The 16,020-nt window shown below is 37.8% G+C and overlaps 1 protein-coding gene across 1 annotated transcript; it reads right to left on the bottom strand.

Annotated features, from left to right (window-relative positions):
* Positions 1-723: 723 nt before the first annotated feature.
* Positions 724-14,011, bottom strand: gpib (glucose-6-phosphate isomerase b). The gene is made up of 18 exons (XM_083552411.1): positions 13,819-14,011; positions 13,410-13,500; positions 12,965-13,033; positions 12,685-12,804; positions 11,189-11,272; positions 10,774-10,920; positions 9,787-9,858; positions 9,550-9,594; positions 9,415-9,468; positions 7,776-7,836; positions 7,653-7,696; positions 7,307-7,459; positions 6,354-6,483; positions 6,138-6,214; positions 5,868-5,996; positions 2,576-2,651; positions 1,278-1,344; positions 724-1,035 (listed from the first exon to the last, which is right to left on the bottom strand). The coding sequence occupies exons 1-18, from the start codon at positions 13,935-13,937 to the stop codon at positions 912-914; spliced, it is 1,662 nt and encodes a 553-aa protein (XP_083408537.1). The 5' UTR covers positions 13,938-14,011; the 3' UTR covers positions 724-911.
* Positions 14,012-16,020: the final 2,009 nt, after the last annotated feature.

The raw sequence follows: 16,020 nt of genomic DNA on the forward strand, positions 1-16,020 counted from the left end.
GTGTAAATACTTTTAAGCTTCTACTTGTCATTCAATCAATGTCATTGTATTTAGTTATAATACAAAATTGAAGCATATTTAATCTCAAACTTTATAGCCCTCACTGTGTATATTTACACCGATCAGTTATAACATTAGGGCATTATAACATTATGAGCGGTGAAGAGAATAACACTGATTATTTCTTCATTATTAGGCAGCAAGTAAACATTTAGTCCTTATAGTTGATGTTAAAAGCAGGAAAAATAGGCAAAAGTAAGGATTTGAGCAAGTCTGACAAATTGAGACGTCTAGACGTCTGGGTCAGAGCATCTCCAAAACTGCAGCTCTTGTGGAATGTTCCTGGTCTGCAGTGGTCAGTATCTATCAAAAGTGCTCCAAGGAAGGAACAGTGGCGAACCGGCGACAGGGTCATGAGCGGACGAGATTCGTAGATGCACGTGGGGAGGATTTAAAAATTCCTATTGCTCATCTATCAAATTACATTGGTTAGATTAGTGCCAAAAAACTGTTTTATATTATCAGAATACTGTTTTCTCATGTTGAAAATAAAAGGAAATTGCACCAGTCATAGATAAGTTCAGGAAAATCCCTTCAGTACTGTAGCTCTTTGTCATCTCATGGGTTAATAAAGAGGTGGGTTTTTCCCTGCATGATAGAGATCCTTCCATTGCTGATACGAATCATGCAAACAAAAAAATTTACAGTTTTAAATGCACAATGTTGTTTAGTAAATGTATTTTAATTCATTTCTTGATTAGGAAGGTTTTATTCTTACATAACAATTAGCTGATATATTTCTGGTGTTTTTATTCGGCTACTGATGGAAGGTTCCAGAAATCCCAGGCGGTCTTGGGGCAGGCAGGGGGGCTGTGAAGCATGTTTTGAGATATGTGTGTGAGTGTGTGTGTTCAAGCAAAGTTCTTCTTGATGAAATTTATGAGGCCGTTCGTAGAGGAGTCATGGGAGCTGACCTCAGCCGTGTCCTGCAACTCTGGCTCGATCTTTTTGGCCAGCTGTTTTCCAAGTTCCACTCTATACACAGTGAAAGAGAGGTGTAACAAAAAAAATCTATTTTTTTTTTTTGCAGTTTTTGAATTAAGATCTGAATAATTTAGTCTGGCTTAGTAGCTCAGTGATACTTTCCGTGTCCATAGCAGTATCACAAAAAGAAAAAAAATGACATCATCGTAAAAACTAATGCTGTTTTAAAAAGAAAAGGATAATACACCAGTGTAAACACTGTACAGCCATTAGAGACAGTGTGTTTTACTCACCCCCACTGGTCAAAGCTGTTGATCTCCCACATGATCCCCTGGATGAAGATCTTATGTTCATACATGGCTGAAGAACCAAAATAAACCAGAACCCACATGTTCATATTTGTTGTTGGTAAATAATAGGCATGTTCTTCATTTCTTAGTTCCATATCCCTGAATGCACTGTACAATGTATTCTTGTGTCGATGAAGAAGTGCATCAGGTACATGATTTTCTGAATAACACGATGTTCTCAAATGTTAGCACTTGAAATAAAGTCTTATGAAACCTTTTAATAGATTCACTTTAAAGCCAGAGGAGCAGCATGTTTTACCCATAATGCACTGGTACTGTTTGTCTGGGTTTTGTTTTTTTATTAAATATTTACGATTGCTATGAAGTCATATTTGAAGGTAGCTTTTTTATTATTAGGATATTATCACAAATATGTGTTTAGATTTTCTGTGAGTTATCAGGTGTAGATTTATATAACGTGCTAGCTGCTTACCGCTGATGCTAACTGCTAATTCACTTATTTATATCTAAGAATCGATTAGCTTGCTACAGTAAAGGATAGAGCAGGCGAGAAGTTATATATGCTATAGCTTTATCTACTGAGCATTATTGATGAAGAAACTAGAAGAAATCTCATCTACAAATTTACCCACTCACTGCCATGTTATGGATTCTAAATTAGCTTGAGTGTGTACATTATATGGACAAAAGTTTGTGGACACCCGACTGTAAGATTGGTATGTGCTTTTAGAACATTCCATTCCACATTCAGTGCCCATTTACTGTTATAGTAACCTTCACTTTTCTGAGAAGATGTTCCACTCGATTTTGGAGTGTGCTTGTGGAGATTTTTTGATCATTCAACCACAAGGGTGTAAGGGTGAGTCAGTGTTTATCCCAATTCATCCCAAAGGTGCTCAAGAGGGTTGAGGTCAGAGCTCTATTGCAGGCCATGCAAGATCTTCTACTGCAACCTATATAAACCATATCATCATGGAGTTTGCTTTGTGCACAGGTGCATTGTCATGCGGGAACAGGTTCTGGTCTTCTGGTTCAAGTGAAGGGCAAAATTTCATGCTACTGCATCCAAAGACGTGCTATACAATTGTGTGCTTCAAACTTTAGGGAAGAACCACAGTTTGGAGAAGAACCACATTTGGGTGGAAAATGCAGGTGTCCCAAAACTTTTGCCCATATATTGTATGTAAGATTAGGGCCAAATTAACATAGTAAGGTTAACACTTCTGTTATAAAAACATCAACAGATCAACAGTCTAATAGAGGACTATTACAATTCTCACCGATAAGAACTCCCAGAGTGAACGGAGTCAACTTTTTGAAGATAATCGAGTTTGTTGGTTTGTTTCCCTGGAATACCTTCAAACACAGAAACAGTGACATCCAGTTAAACAGCAAAAGCTCAAACACTGTGTAGTATAAATATTTACTGACCTCTAACTGCATATCAATTTTGTTGCTATTCTTTTTTTAAATCACACTTGCATTGGTGTGAATTTGAAAATGACAATATTTTTTTAAAAAGTTGATTTTTGTATGTTACATAATTGATCATCTGTACAAACATGATGCAACGTAGTGCATCAATGATTTGTTCAAAATTGTTAGTGGCTAGTGAAAATGTTGTAAAAGTGACCATTTGGAAATGTAAATACTTGCAGAGATTTATAGAAATAAAGTTTTGCATATTAATATTTATTTGTTTTCTACCTTGTTAAATCATTGTTGTGAGAAATCAGTAACATGATCAGTGTCTTCACATAGATGAATATCATTAATTATTAATAATAACATAGAATTTAAGGTAAATTCAGCAAATTTGTTATTTCAGAAGTGTGTATCAAACTGGTAGCCCTTCACATTAATCGGTACCCTAGAAGCAGCTCAAAAAGGTTGGTCTTAGAACATACTTTTAAACTGTTTTGTATATAAGCAGTAAACTGAGTGGGGTTTTTTATTATTCAAGTTGTAATTAAAATGTATTTGTACAGCACTCTACAGTATTCAGGTGAGAATTTCACTAAAATAAGAGACTTTTTTCCAGAAATTATCTGTATCATTAAAAAGAGTACAGTACACACGTGTACTTTTATCTCAGAAGTGCCCAAATTTTTTACTATAAAGGGCGAAAAATCAAACGTGAATGTAAATGTTGCATTATACTTGTATTAGATTGAAATTAAAAGTGAAATTAAAGTTTCTCGTTATTTATTTTTTTAATAAAACCTACAAATAAATAAATAGAACATAAGTAAGCTGCTAAACTAATGCAGTTTTATTGAAAATGTTTTCTATTTTGATGACAGAGGTGGGAAAAGTACACACATCCTTCATTTAAGTAGAAACTCGTGTTTTAAAAAAATCTGGTAAAAGTTAAAGTAAAGAATTTTGGGCTCTGACATGAACTTAAGCCATTACGACCTGTTTTAGTGTCACGCTGGTTAATTGTCCCCCCACATCATATTAATGTTAGGGCTGTCGATCGATTGAAATATTTAATCTTGATTAATCGCATGATTGTCACTAGTTAGGTTACGATTAATTGCAACTTGATTGTGCATTTTTATCTTTTTTAAATGTACTTTGAAGTAATCCTTTTGAAGTTTTTAAAACTCTAATCTACATGGGAACGGACAAATATTGCTGCTTTATGCAAATGTATGTTTATTGTTAGTGAAACTAAACTCAACATGAAGCAGGAAGACAAAATATTCTTGTAAATGTTTTAAAGTAATTATGGTGTTTTAAATTGAGTAAATCATCAGGACACCAAACGGAACCTTTCCACACGGACGGTTAATGAGGTGATACGGGAAAAACTTTACTTCCTCTAACTTTCATACTAATTACATATCCAGTAAATATTTGTTTCCAACAGGAATTTTAAAGTAGACATTTCAAGCTTTCTATTTATATATTTATTATGTCTGTGAGGTAAGTGTTCACTGAGATTCAGGTTGTATTATTATGTCTGAGAAGAGAGATGACAAAGACAGGCAGAGATCACCCCTTTTCTTTATTTTACAAAAGCACAGCGTTTTTTGTTATTATGAGTGTATACAAATAAAAATAGATCATTTACAGATTTAAATGATGTATTTCTCTTATCTGTACGTTAAAAAATGACAGAGTAATTTACCTTCGTTTCGGCGTTATGAGGAAAAAAATGCCAAAAACCGCACCGGTGCGTTTGTCGACCCCCAGAGGGATCATTGTGCGCATCATGTCGGATTTTGGTGCTGATTTGAGACTTGGCGCATCAGTAAAACAAGTGTTTACTGATAAAAAAAAAAAAAATGTTTTAGTCTATGTTTAGTTTATTTTATTTTTTTTATATCTGATTGAAGTAATGACGTTGTGAATAACTGTGTTGCATTAATTTCGCCTCTTTTTATTTATTTATATTTTTTATAAAAAATGGTCAAACTAAACACACACTGCATTAATCGCACGTTAATTAAATGAATCCTGTTAAAATTTATTTGCGTTAACGCGTTATTAACGAGTTCATTTTGACAGCCTTAATTATTTAATACAAAACCAATTTTACATTTTGTTACCTAACGAATGTATCCTGGCCGAACATCCACCATATAGAACACAAGCAGAGAAAAGATGATGATGATCATGTGATCAGGAATGTGTCTGTTCTCAGTCATGTTTACATCACTGGCTCCCTCTGTCTCATCCACGTTAACCCGAAACTACTTGTTGCCTTCTGACCTGCTCATTGTTAACTTCGTAAACTAAACTTCGTAACTAAAGTAACAAGTCTGGTTTGAAAATGTAAGAAGTAGAAAGTACAGATATTTGTGTAAAAACTAAAAATGAATGTTAAATGTTAAATTAGAAATTAAGATCTGTCATTTTTTCCCCCTTGTCTTTCATAGTGGGCCAAATAAAAGGTCACCATGAGCTAACTTTGGCCTGCAGGCCCTAGTTTGGGCATCTCTGTTTCATGTCCTGTAACATTAATAGATTTTGAGACAGAGATGCAGCTGTATATGAAAACGCTTGTACAGTACAGTAGTCCGTGTTAGCCATATTGATTCTGTTTATTATCTACTCCGAGCCCCACATCTTGTTTTTCCATAAAGGGATCAGGTTAATCAGTTCCCCATCCAACATGTTTCACTGTGATCACTTTTATGTACTTATACTTGCATACTTATATATTGATATGATATATAATGTATACTAGATGGTTATGTATAGTGAAATAATCTAGTCTATAAATATAGAATTTACTTGTATTATAACAAGCTATGTAAACGAAATACTTCTTCCAAATATTGTAAAAAGGAAGGACAACATTATGTGATGTAAGTGCGACTGTGTTAAACCCCTAAATCCTAATAATAGCTTGATACCTTGGCTTTATCAGATTGTCACTACCTAAAATGACTTATTAGAAGTTTTTTACACATTGTTTCTTATTTTGCCAAGATTTACACTTGCTGGTCTGACCTTGACTTGTAGTGAACAGTTTGAGATCCACCACTAGGGGGCGAAATAACTATTCCCACCATACTAGAGGGCAAAATATTAGAAATTTCTTTAGAGATGGTCTCTTACTTTATGGGGGAGGATCTTCTCTAATTTCTCTCCACTCATTCCTCCGGCCTCCAACTCCTTCTTTGCTTCTTCTGTCGTCTTTCCTTTCATCAGAGCTTCAGTTTGAGCCAGAAAGTTAGCGATCAGGATCTAGACACACACACACACACACACACACACACACACACACACACACACACACACACACACACACACACGCATATGTACACAATCAGAAGTGAACAAATAAACTGGACATGTGTAAGAATTATATTTTCTCTCCTATTGTACCTTGTGGTGCAGGCTGTTTCTGATTGGATGCTGAGTCTGGGCCGGGATGAGGAAATCAGCAGGAACCATACGAGTTCCTACAAAGTAGACAGAAGGACGAGACATGTTTACACTCACACTAATACACACACCATGCCTTGACAAAGATAGAATGAAAGTGATTAATTCAGAATCACATCTATTCTGATTGTAAAATTAGCTGCTGTATATATACACCTTGGTGAATAAGCTGGTAGAAGGCGTGTTGTCCGTTAGTTCCAGGCTCCCCCCAAACGATGGGTCCTGTATGGTAATTCACACGGGTGCCATGATTGGTTATGTATTTCCCATTCGACTCCATGTCACCCTGGATATAACAAGAAAAGGAAAATAAAAATCACATTTTAAACTAAATGTTATACACTACATGTTATAGTATGTGGGGAGATGGTAGCTTAGTGGTTAAGGCATTAGACTTTGGATCCAAAGGTTGTGAGTTTAAATCCCAGCCACAAAATGTTGCCACTCCTCTTAACCCCACAGCTGCTTAGTTGTATGAATGAGATAAATGTAAGTGTCTCTCCATAAGGGCCATTCATCTCTATCTTTAAATTATCCATCCTTAACATAAAATCATTCCATTTTCTGCTACGTTCTTACCACATCCCAATCATCTATTCATCCATCCATCCAATCAATCCAACCTTAAAATCTATGTCATGCATTCATATCTACCATTCATCTCTAGTCTTCATTATCCATCCATCCATCCATCCATCCATCCATCCATCCATCCATCCATCCATCCATCCAGCCAGCCAGCCAGCCATCCATCTATCCAGCCAGCCATTCATAACTACCATTAGTTTATTTAACCATGTGGTCCATCCCTATTATCCATCCATCTAGTTTAACTTTGTATGTTTACTATCCATCCATCCCTACCATGTACCATCCCATCCATCCATCCATCCATCCATCCATCCATCCATCCATCCATCCATCCATCCATCCATTCATAACTACCATCAGTTTATTTAACCATGTGGATTATCCCTATTATCCATCCATCTAGTTTAATTTTGTATGTTTACTATCCATCCATCCCTACCATGTACCATCCCATCCATCCATCCATCCATCCATCATTAATCCATCAAGAAGAATGGAGATTTATGACAGGTATCCACCTGCTGAAAGTAGGCAGCAAAGCGATGCATGTACTGATCGTAGGGCAGCAGACAGTGAGTCTCCGCCTGAAAGAAGTTGATGTACCAGATACCCAGCATGGCCAGCAGGACTGGTGCATTTTGATCCAGTGGAGCTGTTCGAAAATGAGTGTCCTACACAGAGCATGAGAAAAACTTTTATCTCTAAATGTTGGGAATATAATTATATATTTATAATATATTTTCCATTTCCATATTCCTAAAAGAACCTCCAACTTGTCTTAACTATTACTTTATAAACATCTACTATTTCTGATTTATTAACTGTTAATCTATTACTTTCATTTATAAAGTAATAAGCACCTACCATCCAGTGAGCTCCAGCTAGAAGCTTTTCAAAGTTCTCATAGCCTTAAAAGAAAAAAAGATGGAAATAAAGCTAGAGATTATTTAAACAGTAAGACTTTAAACAGTAACTGTTATGACTTACCGATGTGCAAAGCGATGGAAAGTCCGATTGCAGACCATAAGGAGTAGCGTCCTCCAACCCACTGGAAAGCACATAACCTTGTTAAAAATAATGACAAACTCCACTGTTGTGCATTTCAAAGATCTCACTTTCTCCATCTTCCACCTACGCTTTATACTGTTTTTTTGACTTGCTTCTGCATAAATAAACATTCCCTCAATGCATAAACTAAACTTTTCTCAAAACTTTTCTAAAGATTTCTACATTTTGCCATTTGTTTAAGCTGATGAGCAATGCTTGGGATGAAGCTGTAAGGCTACAAATATATTATTCATCAAGCTTGCTCGGAGGGCCTACAAGGAACTGTAGTATCTAAAGCCCCAAACTACAGTCCCCGGAGCGAATATGGCCAGCCCCCACATTTGTACAATGCCAGAGACATTCTGAATATATAATATATATATTTTATTTATATCATATCTGTAGTTAATAATAAAGGTTGGTTTTCAAACTAAAATTTCCCTCAGTTATTAATAGAGGTGGAGGCACAGACAGTTGATTGCTAAACTATTGACTATTGGCAAAAAATCAATGGTGATAGTTTTTCCGGCTTGCGGTCCACTGTCATTACGAGAGCGGCCTCTAGAGGCAAATCACAGACAAGACGTGCTGTAATTTTAACACGTGACACTGTGCACCACATAAAAAGCGCTATATTATGTTTAGTATTTATAATTATTAAATTGTATTTATTAATGAATATGTATATATGTATATCCTTTAGCACATTTTTAAGATTCAGTTAAATAATAATGAAGTTCAGTACTATTTTACATGTAGTGTTTGTTTGTTTGTTTTCTATCCAGTAGTATTTAACAGTATTTATTATTCGGGCGACCTCTAGTTATTAACGTAGCCTAATTATTTATTAGATTCACTCACCAACCATATGCATAAGTAAGTAAATGTTTTTATTTCAGTAACAATGAATATGAAAAAATGGCATTGTGACAGTAATAATGCTTTTTTAATAGGCAATAACTTAGGATCTCCTTAAAAATGATGCAGATTTTGTATGTATGGTGCATAACAAAATAATAAACTAATCCAGCATTAGAAGGCATAAACACATTTAAAATCAGAATAAAATCTCCACAATAATACTGGTAGTTACTCCAGCCCATGTCATTTTCTGTTACAGACCAGATGAACGACGCCCCCCATTAAAGAAAGGCAAAATTATGTGGTTCTCACAGAAAAAAGATTGGGAACCCCTAATCTAAGAAATGCATACGTTTATTTAATTTTTTGCCTGCTTGCTAGTACCTATTCCTAACTTTTAGATGGGACCCAACCACACAGCTGAGACCTTGCACGTCAAATACAGTATCAACAAATGTGATTAAAACCAGCCCAGCTGACCTTTGGCGAGACTGGGTCTTTGCTTGACCTCTGCGTAAGATAAGGTCGTGCTGTATTTATAACACCATCCAGAGCCGTGAGGAAAGATTCCGATTACCATGCAGCTGCCAGTGTGCGGATCTGGACGCCTACTTCGCAGGTCAAACGACCACGCTAATAATAGTCTTCACATGAGCCTCTTACAGTAAGGCATGCTCAAACACTAAGCACAGGGAAAGTATCATCACACACAACTTACATCCCAGAACTCGAACATGTTCTTCGTGTCGATGCCGAAGTCCTTCACTTTGGGCTGGAGGACAAAAAGACGGAGGTTATAGCAAACACACAAGGACACAGGGAATTAAAACCTGGAATAGTTGAATCAGTGTACCTCATTGGTAGACAGAGCTACAAAGTGCTTAGCAACAGCAGATTTCTGAAAGAGGGACAAGGAACATTTTTAAATATATAGGGTTTTAAAATAGGATACGGTTTTCTTCTGGTATCTATATCAATTTGACTATAAAGTTGTTCAGCCCCCAGAGTCGTGTCCACATAAGTGCACTCAGAGGGCACAAGTAATGAGGCTCAAAATTCATAGCAAGATTCCCCGTGAGTCAGGACTCACATCTTTGGCAGCCTGCAGGAACCACTCCTTGGCCGACTCTGCATTGGTGATGGTCTCTTGAGTGGTGAAGGTCTGAAATGCACAAAAAAGGCTTCAGGTAGATTCACAATATATATTAAACATTATAATTATAGCCGTGTGTCGATCTCTGAAATAATGAATAAAACACTGGTGTACTGTCATGGAAAAATATTCGACAGCTGAAATGTTCAATGCAATTTTTGATCAAACATGACATTGATTTATTAAAGAGTATTTAGCAGACGACCAATTCCCAAACAACTTATGATGATCTTTTTAATACAACTGAGCAGTTAAGGGGTAAAGACTTTGCTCAAGGGCACAACAATGGCAGCTTAGTGGCTGGAAAATGAACCCACAACCTTCCAATCAGAAGATCAACATCTTAACCACTGAGCTGCCACTTCCAATTATGAGCTTGACTTGTGATCTGTTTTCCTCACTGACCAATTTTGATCTAAAAACAAAAAGGAGCTTGTAGTATTACCAAGAAAGCAAAATTTCTGATGGTGGAAAACTAATAGGCTGTTAAGTCACTCTGACGTTTACTGTTATTGAATTACTGATAAAAAAAAACATCTTTTTTTTTGTTTTTTTAAGATATTGTCCTTTTAAATGGAAGGTCATGAGTTCACATCCCAACACCACCTAGCTGCCATTGCTGGGCCTTCTCAGCTGTAGAAATAAGAGTTCCTCTGGATAAAGTCTTCCGCGAAATGGCATAAATATAAAGGTGTTAGATTTTGTAAACCACTATCTACCATCATGAGTAGAATAATAAAACTAATCAGCTTCTTATTCAGGGTTCAAATATTCCTTTGGGGATTTTGGTATTACTTTTGAGAGAATGTGTGTACTACAGCAAATCCAATAGTTCTAACTTTTATTTATTTATGAGCAAACCATTTGAAATTCTGAATCATTATTGAGGAGTATCATCTGAGCTCTAATCCTGAGTGATGATACCTTAGAGGCGATGATGAACAGTGTGGTCTCTGCATTGAGCTCCGCCAGCGTCTTGGCGATGTGCGTGCCATCGATGTTTGACACAAACCAGACACGTGGTCCACCTTTGGAGTACGCCTTTAGTGCCTCGGTTACCATCAGGGGTCCCTAAAGAGCGCAGATGCTAAGAGTGAGCTAGTGCATAAAGCCAGAAACCACTGGAGGTCAGAATGTCTGAGATACAGGGTTATTCAGCCATCACATTGATTTAACCTAAGGATTAATCTATCTATCTATCTATCTATCTATCTATCTATCTATCTATCTATCTATCTATCTATCTATCTATCTATCTATCTATCTATCTATCTATCTATCTATCTATCTATCTATCTATCTATCTATTTAAATATATATTGATATATATTGCATTTACCAGATCAGAGCCTCCGATGCCCACGTTCACTACATCAGTGATGGATTTCCCAGTGTAGCCTTTCCATTCTCCACTGCGAACTTTCTGCAGTCAGACATGCAAACACAAACACAGACATTGTCCATGTTGCATATAATATAACTCAGCAAGCAGCTATTTTTTTTTACTATGCAGGCAAAAGTTACGCTCATCATACACTTTATTAGGGACACCTGTACACCTGAACATTCATCTAAGCAGTTATCAAATTGTAAAAATATCATCTTTTTCTATTTTTTGGAATGTGTCCAGTTTGGCTACAGATGATTCTGAGGGAGCATCAGATTTTGGTTCTTGACTCACTGAAGTGAAACCTTTTGTGATCTGCTGCTGTTGTAGCCAGAGGTGGAAAGTAACGAGTTACATTTACTTGCGTTACTGTAACTGAGTAGTTGGTTTTTTTTTTTATAAAAAATAATAATAAACAACTTTATTGTGTAGTTTTTAAAATCTGTCATTTTACTTTTTCTTAAGTATGTTTTGTTTGAAGTCTTGTATTTAAATACCTTTTAAATCGTATCCGTTACCGAGTAAATAATAAATAAAGCACTGGCAATTTTTTTTGCTGCGTAACTCACATTGGACTCAAGTCATGGACAGTGGGTTTTTTATTATTATTATTATTATTATTATTATTATTATTATTATTATTATTATTATTATTATTCTGCAGTCCTACCACGCCATGAGGCGCATTTGGCGGCAAGGGCTTACCGGCTAACTTGCAGTTTCTATAGCAGTTTTGTTACATGGTCGGGTTGCTAACCCAACGCCCATTCTCTTTTCTTTGCAGCCAGGCTTGAGACCATCTATGGCGAAGTATGTTATCCCCATTCCCACAACTGAGCACTAATAGGGGTTAATGGGGACCTTGTTTAAGGGCCCAAGAGTGGTGGCCTGGTATAGCCAGGACCCACAACCCCCTGCATCTAAAGTCCAATACCCTAATAATTACACCACCACCACCTCTTTTTTATGATTATTTATTAACTTTTTTTTATTACACTTTATTGTGTAAAGGCTTTTCTGCTCACCACACTCATAAAGAGCGCTTATGTAAGTTCAGCTCGGATCAGCATGGTTATTCTTCTCTGGTATCTTTCATCAACAAGGTGTTTCAGCCTGCAGATTGCAGGGTTTTTTTCTTTTAACGATTCTGTATAAACTTTCAAGATTGCTGTGTGTAAAAATCCCAGGAGATCAGCAGATTCTGAAGCACTCAAACCAGACCATCTGGCACAGAGAACCATGTAAGAGTTATTTTGATGTTTGATATGAACATTAACTGAAGCTCTTCGTGGTGCTGCTGCTGCTACATGACTCATTGATGTATATCAGATGTTCAATTTAATTTAGCTTGAACTAAACGAATGCTGTTGGACTGGATTCAGTTTTATATGAGAAACGTGTTTGTAGCCTGATGTTTCTCGGGTGTAGTCACTGTGTACGAAACTCACGTGGCAAAACCCCTTCATCTTCTCAAGGACCTTATTGACCTCAGGCATGACGTCCTTCCCATCCACACTGATGGAAGCGTTCGAGCGGTTCCGCAGGGCAACATGGAGCACAGCACGACCCTGAACGCAGACAGATCCGCAAATCAGGACCACGTAAATAAAGATCTATACTCTATTTTTAACTATTTTGTTTCTACACCTCATTAGATGTCTTTAGTGTTTAGGGGGAAAAAAACGCCTTATGAACAGAGATTCTGCTTTCATGAGTCATGATTAAAACCTCGGTGAAGTTGATCTTCTCGCCGGAGAACATCCGATCACGTGCGGCCTCCAGTCCTCTGGACTTCGCCTAAAAACAATCAGTCGAAAACATATTCAGTGTCTTTTATGGTTTTTGAGAGACGTTTTTATGCGACTAAAAAAAAGTGATTTCATTGTATAAGGATTTACTTTAACCAAACATGAAACTTTATTTAATTTATTAGGATAAATAACAGTTTTAAACACCCTCCACATCCGGACAGTTCGCTTCTCCAAACACTTTTTTGTAAAATTTGCAAAAAGTTTTCTTCAATATTTGAGATTTTGTTCTGATTCAAGTTCTTCTGTCATGTCAAATTTGGACTCATCTCTCCGGAGAACTTTCTTTGAATTATTCACTGTATAATTCTCGACTAGACTAGGTGTTTCCCAACTTCTTTGATTGAAAATAATAATGTCATTACCAGCTCAATCAACATCTTCATCACATCCTCGGTGATGAGGTTCTTGGAGTAATCTAGAAGAATGTCACCATCATCGGTTTTCAGTGTCAGGCTGTTTATACGGACACAAAAAAAATCTTTTGATGGAGTACATTGTAACCTCTCATTAACACGTATATACGTGCAGAAATATTAAGGGCCGTTTTCATTCAAATAACTAATTATTATTAAATACAGACTAAGAAAAGACCAAAAATAACGACTTTTCCACCACATGTCGTTCTTACCCACACTGTTGGCACACATTTGGAGAAACACAATTGTTCAGGACGTCTTTGGATGCGGTTGCATGGAATGTTTGACATGACATGATATAGCTCTCTCTTTAAGTTGCAGAATATCATCAGATCTTAGTGCAGAATTAATTTACCTGAACTTGTTGAATCTCTGCTTCTCAGCCTCGAACATCTGCCTCATGTTGAGGCTCTGACTGTTGGCCGTGTACCATTGCTGGAGCTTCTGGAAGTTTGGGTCACTACTAAGTCCCATGCTGAGTGCTGTGAGTGTCTGTGAGTGTGCCTGCCTGCAAGTCCCACACCAGCACCGGGGCGCCTCACAAGGACAACCCCGGGGTGAGTAGCCAGAGGGAGGGGGGTAGTTGTGACGTCATAACAGCACCAGGAAGTAAATTGCTATTAAGGGACTGGTACTCAAAGGCTTATCCGTCTCATTGATGTTATATTTTATCTCTTTTGGTTTCTGATAAAAGTCCATATTCCACATTTTATTTGATTTTATTGGGGTGGTCTATTTAAAAAATAATAATAAATATACCCTACCTATGCTAATATAAAAAAATAAATAAAATAAACTATGTGCAATGTGCAAGCTTTTTTAAATAAAATAGATTATTTTTGTACAGTTAAATTAACTATTAAATTCTGTTAAGAATGTAAAAAAAAATATGTTTGCTTTGTTTTATTGGTTTAGGAACAGTAGGTAAAATAATTACATATGTAATGCTACAAAATGGTAAAAATCTGCAAATATAAAAAAATGTAACATAAAGCACACATATTGCTGGATAAATGTGTATTTAGCGCCATTTGCAGTACAAAAGGAGAATTTGACGTGCTGTAAAGATGTGATATGAGTTAAGACCGTTAGAGGGCGGTACAGCTCAACTTATTATCTTTAATACCTACTATCATACTCGACTATACCTTACTGCTGTTTTAATATAATAAACATTGTTCATTAGTCATTTAAATCAGTACTAATACTAATGATAGTAATACTCCTACTTTTCTTTATAATAATAATAATAATAATAATAATAATAATAATAATAATAATAATACACCCACACCCACCACATCCTTCCATCACTCCTCTCTCCACTCTTTCTTCCTCCCACTGCTCCTCCTCTCTCTCCTCCTTCCTCCACTGATTTTTCTGCCATCACTCCTCCTCCTGCATATTATCCTGCTGTTCTTCCTGTCACTCCCCCCCCTTCTCCTCCTGACTCTCCTCCTCTGCTCTTTCTCCCGCCACACCTTCTTCCTCCTGCTATTCCTCTCATTACTCCTCCCTCCACTCCTCCTGCTATTCCTCTCATCACTCCTCCCTCCACTCCTCCTGCTATTCCTCTCATCACTCCTCCCTCCACTCCTCCTGCTATTCCTCTCATCACTCCTCCCTCCACTCCTCCTGCTATTCCTCCCATCACTCCTCCCTCCACTCCTCCTGCTATTCCTCTCATCACTCCTCCCTCCACTCCTCCTGCTATTCCTCTCATCACTCCTCCCTCCACTCCTCCTGCTATTCCTCTCATCACTCCTCCCTCCACTCCTCCTGCTATTCCTCTCATCACTCCTCCCTCCACTCCTCCTGCTATTCCTCTCATCACTCCTCCCTCTTCTCCTCCTGCTATTCTTCCCATCACTTCTCTCTCCACTCCTCCTGCTATTCCTCTCGTCACTTCTCCCTCCACTCCTCCTGCTATTCCTCTCGTCACTTCTCCCTTCGCTCCTCCTGCTATTCCTCTCTGCACTTCTCCCTCCGCTCCTCCTGCTATTCCTCTCGTCACTTCTCCCTTCGCTCCTCCTGCTATTCCTCTCTGCACTTCTCCCTCCGCTCCTCCTGCTATTCCTCTCCGCACTTCTCCCTTCGCTCCTCCTGCTATTCCTCTCTGCACTTCTCCCTTCGCTCCTCCTGCTATTCCTCTCCGCACTTCTCCCTCCGCTCCTCCTGCTATTCCTCTCCGCACTTCTCCCTCCGCTCCTCCTGCTATTCCTTTCGTCACTTCTCACTCCACTCCTCCTGCTATTCCTCTCATCACTTCTCCATCCGCTCCTCTTCCTGTTGCTCCTCCTCCTGCTGCTCCTTCTATCACCTATTCTCCTGCTGTTTCTCCCTTCACCCTTTTTCCTTCTCTCCTCCCTCTGCTCTTCCAATCGCTTCTCCCTCCACTCCTCTCTCCCACCTCTCCTCTTTGCTGCTCTTTGTTCCTTCCTCCGGACACTTCTCCCTCCTCCTGCTCCTCCTCTACTCATTCTCCAGTCGCTCTTTCTCTCTCTCTCTCTCTCTCTCTCTCTCTCTCTCTCTCTCTCTCTCTCTCTCTCTCTCTGTT

Source organism: Silurus aristotelis, assembly GCF_946808225.1.
Source record: "Silurus aristotelis genome assembly, chromosome: 10".
In the NCBI taxonomy this organism is placed as follows: domain Eukaryota; kingdom Metazoa; phylum Chordata; class Actinopteri; order Siluriformes; family Siluridae; genus Silurus; species Silurus aristotelis.

Bases quoted from the DNA above. Each gene is read 5' to 3' on its own strand.
- gpib (XM_083552411.1), bottom strand. From the start codon at position 13,937: ATGGGACTTAGTAGTGACCCAAACTTCCAGAAGCTCCAGCAATGGTAC. The intron at 7,837-9,414 runs GTAAGTTGTGTG...TGTGCTTTCCAG, and splicing joins ACATGTTCGAGTTCTGGGAT to TGGGTTGGAGGACGCTACTC. The intron at 6,215-6,353 runs GTGTATATATAC...TCTACTTTGTAG, and splicing joins CTACCAGCTTATTCACCAAG to GAACTCGTATGGTTCCTGCT.